Below are 6743 nucleotides of genomic sequence, written 5' to 3' on the forward strand. Positions count from 1 at the left end.
GGCAGCTCGCTTCGGGCGGTGTCGTGGCCGGGGTTTTCTTTCCTGGTGTGGTTAGCCCTCGCACGCAGCCCGCTGGCCGCGCGCTGGCCGCGCCTGGTGGTCTCTTCGCCGCTTCAGCTGGAATCGCGAAGCGCGCCGTTCTGGCACCTGCGGATGACAACTTCCGAGCCTTCCTCTCCCGTTTCCGCGCACGTTGTTCTTTCTGCGCGGGGTCCGGGAGTCCCCGAGACGAGTGTTGCCAGAGCCAACTCTGTCTTGCTGGTAGTTTTGCCGGAGTGTGCTCGCGGTGCTCCCTATGTGGCCGCATCCCTCTGTTCCCGGTGGCTTGGAAGGTTCACTGTCTGGCCGGCGCCCCGCGCCTGTTGACGGCGCTGTCGCCTCGTCCGGGGTCTGCTTTCCGTCTCCCGCGACCGTTTCGTGCCTTTTCCTCCCCAGCTTCCCGTCCCTCCGTTCTCCCCGCTCGCTCCTGCCGGTGGTGGCCGCGACCGGTGACCCTTTCCGGTCGAAAGCCGCTTCTCTTCTGGGCTCCCAGGCATGCCCTTCCTTCGCCTCCGCGGAGTCAAATGGAGACGCCTCGCGTCGGAACTGGCGGATGCGCTCTGGGAGCTGTGGTCTCGAGACAGAGGCAGGCATCCAGTCTCCCTGTGCTCGCATTTCGCTCCGCTGCCCTTCGCAGCCGCCCTTTTAAAGCGGCCAGACTCGTTGAGCCGACACACGTGGGGTCTGTTTTCTCACTCCCACTGACTCCCCGCCGCCGCCACCCAGCTTCCAGTCTGCTTGAACTGCTCCCGTCAGGGCCGCCGGCTGCTGAAGCCAACAGGCAGGCCTGCGTCCTCTCCAAGCTCCTCAAAAGTGTTGGACCCAGTGGGCCACTTATCTTGCTCTCGGTTCCACCAGCTTCCGTGGCACCCCGCACTCTGGCAGCTCCTGCTTGGTGTGCTTTGTGGTCTGTGCTGCCTCTCTCCAGACCCTCATTGTCAGGCTCCCTTGGCGTCCTCTTCCTCCCCCCACCCAGGTGGTCTTAGCCACCCCTGTGACTTTAAGTGCTACTTATACATGGACAGCTCTCAAATTTATGTCTTCCCAGATCTTTCCTCTGACCCCAGGCACCTGTATCTAACTTCCTTTCTACGCGAATATTCTTGGTTATGTAAAACTTACACCCGAAACTGAACTTTATTTATTTATTTATTTTGAGACAGGGTATTGCTATGTTGCCCAGCTGGTCTCAGACTCCTGGGCTCTAGTGATTCTCCCGCCTCAGCCTTCCAGAATGCCGGAATTACAGGCAAGAACCACTCACCCTGCCAAAACCAAACTACTGATTTCTTTCCCCCAGTCTCTTCACCCCCCAGCACAACTACCCACCCAGTTTTTTAAGCCTGACTTGGGAGACGTTCTTTTTTTGCCCCATCTCCAATCCAAATGCAAGTCCAAGCAATTCCATCTCCAAACTGCATCCCTAATCACCCTGCTTGTTGCCATCTCCGCTCCCACCAGCCTCACTCAAGCCGACGCACCTCAAGAGCACCCGCACAAGCCCCCACCAGCCACCTTCATACCTTTCCATCTGGATGACCTTTCACATCTCTGTCCTGCTTGAAACTGTCTCTTGGCATCCCATTACTTGGGAGTAAACATTTTAAGATCCAACTGTCGAATTGTTAGTCCTAACTCTCTTCCGTGATCTCTGATTGGTTACTTTTCATAGCCGCTTTTTTTTGGGTCATGGATTTCATATTTCGTACCTTTCTGAGATTATTTTTCATATTTTTTTTTTTTCTGAGTCATGGTCTCACTCTGTCACCCAGGCTGCAGTGCAGTGTCCCGCTCGTGGCTCACTGCAGCCTCAACCTCATGGGCTCAGACGATCCTCCCATCTCAGCCTCTCAAATGTCTGGGACCTCAGGCATGCATCACTATGCCCAGCTGATTTTTAATTTTGTGTAGAGAAGAAATCTCACTTTGCTGCCCAGGCTGGTCTCAAACTCTGGGCTCAAGCAATTCTCCTGCTTCAGCCTCCCAAGGTGCTAGAATTACAGGCGTGAGCCACCACGCTCAGCCGTTATCCATATTTCTCTCAGAATTTTCATTTCTCTGTTAGTTCAGTTTCCGCTGGTATCGGATGTTAGTTGACTTTGGTTCCCCTTTCATGGTGTTGGTCCTAAGTTGTGTGATCTTTATTTGTGTTTATATTTTCTGTGCTGTGATGTCTGTTATTGAAGTCCACCTCCAGTGACTGGGTGGCTACCTGGTGGTTGGGAGGGAGGTGTACGCAGCTGGTCTCCCGGGTGGGTCTTCCTCTTTCTCTCGAGTTCACTAGTCTGCTAGACACTGCCCTGTTTCTTTGGTCCATGTGCCTCATGCAGGGTAGTCTGCTGGCCGCTGCCTTGCACACCCATCTCTGACTTGCCTCACCTCCCCCAGGCTTCTCTTAGGGCTCTTCTAACACTTTGTACTTAGTTCTCTGGATTAAATGCTACTATTGAACTTCTGGGTATGGATTCTCTTTTCTTTTTCTTTTTTTTTTTTTGAGTTGGAGTCTCACTCTGTCGCCCAGACTGGAGTGCAGTGGCAGCTCCCGGCCACCGCAGCCTCAGCCTTCCAAGTAGCTGGACCTACAGGTGCACACTACCACGCCCGGCTAATTTTTTATTTATTGTAGAGATGAGGTCTCACCAAGTTGCCCGGGCGGGTCGTGAACCCGCGGGCTCAGGCAATCCACTCACCTCAGCCTCCCAAAGGCACGGGATTACAGGCTGAGCCACCGATCTTTTCTTGACTGGACCTTGAATACTATTTCTGAAGCTAATGTTATCCTTCAAAATGTTATTTTGTGTTTCTTTGAATCTATGTCATTTGTCGGAAATGTTATTTTTGTATGTGTTTTTTAAAAATTTCAAAAATTCAGTTTATCAGAGCTTCATTCATTTTTATTGGTCCTTGGTTGTAATGATCAAGCAACTGTACTTTTTTTGTTTAACTTTCATTTTCACTATTTTAGTATCTTTAACATTCCTTTTGTTCTATCTTGTTTTGGTGTATTATTTATTTATTTTTGGATTAAATGCTACTATTGAACTTCTGGGTATGGATTCTCTTTTCTTTTTCTTTTTTTTTTTTTTGAGTTGGAGTCTCACTCTGTCGTCCAGACTAGAGTGCAGTTGCCGCTCCCAGCCACCGCAGCCTCGACCTGCTGGGCTCCACGATCCTTCCGCCTCAGCCTTTCAAGTAGCTGGAACTATAGGCGCGCGCTAGTTTTTGATTTATTGTAGAGATGAGGTCTTGCCAAGTTACCCGGGCGGGTCTCCAACCCGCAGGCTCAGCCAGTCCACTCACCTCGGCCTCCCAAAGCGCTTGGGATTACGGGCTGAGCTACCGAGCCTGGCTTCAACTATCTTTTAATGTTCTTTTTTTCTAATAGGTATATTTTAAGAAATGTGCTTTCCTCTAGTACTATTTTGGCTTTATCTCATAAGTTTTGGATGTGGACTTTTTATTGTTATTTTTAATGTCTAATTCCTTTTTTTTGAGTTGGAGCCTCACTTTGTTACCCAGGCTGGAGTGCAGTGGCACACTCATGGCCACCCCAGCATCAACCTCCTGGGCTCCGGCGATCCTTTCACCTCAACCTGCCAAGAAACCAGAGCCAGCTAATTTTTGATTTGCTGTGGAGACAAGATCTTACCATTTTGCCCAGACTGGTCTCGAACCCATGGGCTCAGGAAATCCACTCACCTCAGCCTCCCAAAGTGCTGGGATTACAGGCTGAGCGGACCAAGCCCGGCCAATAGTCTAATTTCAATTAAGTTTTCTCTTCAACACAGGGTTAGTTAGAAGAAATTTTCTTTGTATTAGTGTGTTTTAAATTTCTGATTAGATAACCTGGCTTTTTTGAGTTCTACTTTGGGGAATGTTTTAAAGATTCTTTTTTTGTTTTTGGAACCAGGATTTGAGCCAAAGCTCTAACTCCACAGCCTAAGTGCCTGACGCCACTGAGTTAGGCCACACCTGGGGTCCCAACTTGGCCAGTAATGAGCTCTGGCCAACCGTCTTCATCTCTCTGGACCTCGGGATAACCAAGACAAGGATATTGTACTACCTAATCTCTCACATTCCTTCCAGCTGTAAGGGATGAAAAGGTCTAAAATAAGATATCTGAATTTCCAGTTTGGTGGGAAATACATAAGAGATGTCCAAAGTCCTGCAGGGCCCAGGGGAGGTCGGTGACCCATCTGACTGGAAAGCATCAGGCTTCAGGAAAGGCTTTGTGGAAGAGTCAGCATTTAAAATTAGCCTCAAAGGGTCACCCATTTATTCATTTGACAAATATTTATTTAGTACCTATCTATTGTTTTCTAGTTGCTGAAAATAACAGCAAGATAACAGTGAATAAAATAGAGGGAAAAAAATCTCTGCTCTGTGATTTGACAACTGTGTGACTCAGCCAGGCTGCGAGGGACCACCTTTTTTCCACTGTACTTTCCCTTCATGGCCCAAATCTTTGTGCAGGCACTTCCCCCCGTCAGCGTGGTCGGCGGAAACTTGCTTGGATAAAGGAGATCCGAAATCTTCAGAAAAGCACACATCTCTTGTTACGGAAGGCCCCCTTCAGCCGCCTGGTGAGCTCCAGGGAGCTTCCCACCAACCCCTAGGCCTCCCTCCTTTCTCTGTGTTTCCCAGGCATTAGAGACCCTACTGACTCTTACCAACATGGCTGAGGGACCTCTTGTCTAACCTAGTAGAGGTCTCTTCATCTTCTGAAAATGTCAACCCTCGAAAGGCACCTTGTAATTCTTTATGGCATTAATTTCTAACCCTACTACCTTTACAGCTGCATTTTTTTGTTTTGTTTTGGTTTGGGTTTTTTGAGTTGGAGTCTCACTCTGTCGCCCAGACTGGAGTGCAGTGGCTGCTCCCGGCCACCGTAGCCTCGACCTGCTGGGCTCTGGCGATCCTTCCACCTCAGTCTTCCAAGTAGCTGGAACTATAGCCGCGTGCTACCACACCCGGCTAATTTTTTGATTTATTGTAGAGATGAGGTCTCGTTTGCCCGGGCTCAGGCAATCCACTCATCTCAGCCTCCCAAAGTGCGGGATTACAGACTGAGCCACCGAGCCCGGCTCCAGCTAGTTTTTTTATTTATTGTAGAGGTCTTGCCAAGTTGCCCAGGCAGGTCTCAAACCTGCGGGCTCAGGCAATCCACTCACCTCAGCCTCCCAAGGCGCGGGATTACAGGCTGAGCCACCGAGCCCGGCTTTACAGCTGCATTTTTTGACTGTACAGATAGGGACCCTCTTATTCATCCAACTTCGATTCCTTTTCCTACCCTGGGAGAGTGTTCCTCATCTCCGCACCACCAATAATAGCCATGCCTGTTCCTAAGCTCCCAGGAGTCAACACCCACTCCTAATTAGTTCCTGAGATTAAGGGCCAGGAAGGAATAATAGAAATGAAGCTTCACTGGGATTCACGGAGAGCATCACTTCTCTGAATCTCTCTTTCATTACCTCTACCCTCCTTTCTATCTCCCTTTCTTCTCAGGTAAGAGAAATATGTGTTAAATTCACTCGTGGTGTGGACTTCAATTGGCAATCCCAGGCCCTGTTGGCCCTACAAGAGGTAAGAAGGGGCCAAGGTGCAACTTGGCAAGGGCTGAGTGTGGGAGAAAGAGGCAATCTGGAATTCTCTGTGACTGACTGAAGTGTCCCATGCTGAATCTGGCCTCTTGAAAAAGAGCGACAAGGTGACACCTGAGAGTTTTGAAGATGGATTCCATGTGGTGGTTGTCTCATTCTGTGAGTGACCTTCTCTACAGCCTTCGAGCTCTCAGAGATTAAGTTTAATAGGAGTTCAGGACAAAGCAGCCCATGTCCTTTGTGTCAATCTTTCTCTTTCGGTTCCCAGGCAGCAGAAGCATTTCTGGTCCATCTCTTTGAGGATGCCTATCTCCTCTCCCTACATGCCGGCCGAGTTACTCTTTTCCCTAAGGATGTGCAGCTGGCCAGGAGAATCCGAGGCATTCAGGAGGGACTTGGCTGAACACGTGCAACCAGTGTTTCTGGAAGTCTTTCCTGCTCACCCAGTGTAAGCACACCTTGGGGAGAAAGCACCCAGCTTCTCATCACTGGGAGTGGAATTTTCTGAAGGAATCGCCCTCCATCCTTGGTCTCTTGCTGTCTTTCCTTCCCCTTGTTCTCTAGTAAAGATTCAGCCCAGTGTTAACTAGAGTGCTTAGGACTGTGAGGCTCATGCCCTTTTGTGCAAGGTTAGATGTTTTTTATTAAGTGATAACCTGCATTTTGGATAGAGCTAAGCCTCTGCCTTTCATAAGGACTGGAAGATCTCATTCTGATGAAGAGAAAGTGTTCTTTTGGAAGTGCCTTGTTAGTAAATGTGATTCCTACATTTCAGGGTTGTTACCAGGGACACTCCAGAGCCATGACTGCAAGCAGTGGAGTCTAAGTTGCTGCCTGGACTTTGCTCTGAGCACTGTGTGTATGCTGCTTTGCATAACACATGAGACAATTGACACAGTTCCAAAGGCCTGAAAAGTATTTTCATATAGAGACTCCAAGGCTGACTTCAGTTGTGAGTTACTCTTGTGACTATTTGAGGATTTGAAGACAGAAAATGTGCTGTGGTGTGGGAGACAAGGATATTTGCTTATTATTTTAGATTTTTTTATCCTATTGAGATTTTCTTGCCATGTGTACACTTGTACCTTTGTTTTAAACTTAAGG

General features: G+C 48.9%; 1 protein-coding gene across 1 annotated transcript; it reads left to right on the forward strand.

Moving 5' to 3' along the window:
• The first annotated feature begins 4134 nt into the window (after positions 1 to 4134).
• LOC103265211 (histone H3-like centromeric protein A) lies at positions 4135 to 6042 on the forward strand. Its single transcript, XM_021714797.1, has 4 exons — positions 4135 to 4174; positions 4513 to 4622; positions 5545 to 5622; positions 5908 to 6042. Exons 1-4 carry the CDS (start codon positions 4135 to 4137, stop codon positions 6040 to 6042), a joined length of 363 nt encoding a protein of 120 aa, XP_021570472.1.
• Positions 6043 to 6743: the final 701 nt, after the last annotated feature.

Source organism: Carlito syrichta, unplaced genomic scaffold (genome assembly GCF_000164805.1).
Source record: "Carlito syrichta isolate Samal-C Ts95f unplaced genomic scaffold, Tarsius_syrichta-2.0.1 Scaffold97059, whole genome shotgun sequence".
Classification (NCBI taxonomy): domain Eukaryota; kingdom Metazoa; phylum Chordata; class Mammalia; order Primates; family Tarsiidae; genus Carlito; species Carlito syrichta.

What these genes read in the sequence shown, in the direction of transcription:
- LOC103265211 (XM_021714797.1), top strand. Translation starts at nt 4,135, where the DNA reads ATGAAAAGGTCTAAAATAAGATATCTGAATTTCCAGTTTG. An exon ending in ATATCTGAATTTCCAGTTTG is followed by an intron (nt 4,175 to 4,512) that starts GTGGGAAATACA and finishes ATCTTTGTGCAG; the next exon opens with GCACTTCCCCCCGTCAGCGT. An exon ending in CCCTGTTGGCCCTACAAGAG is followed by an intron (nt 5,623 to 5,907) that starts GTAAGAAGGGGC and finishes TTCGGTTCCCAG; the next exon opens with GCAGCAGAAGCATTTCTGGT.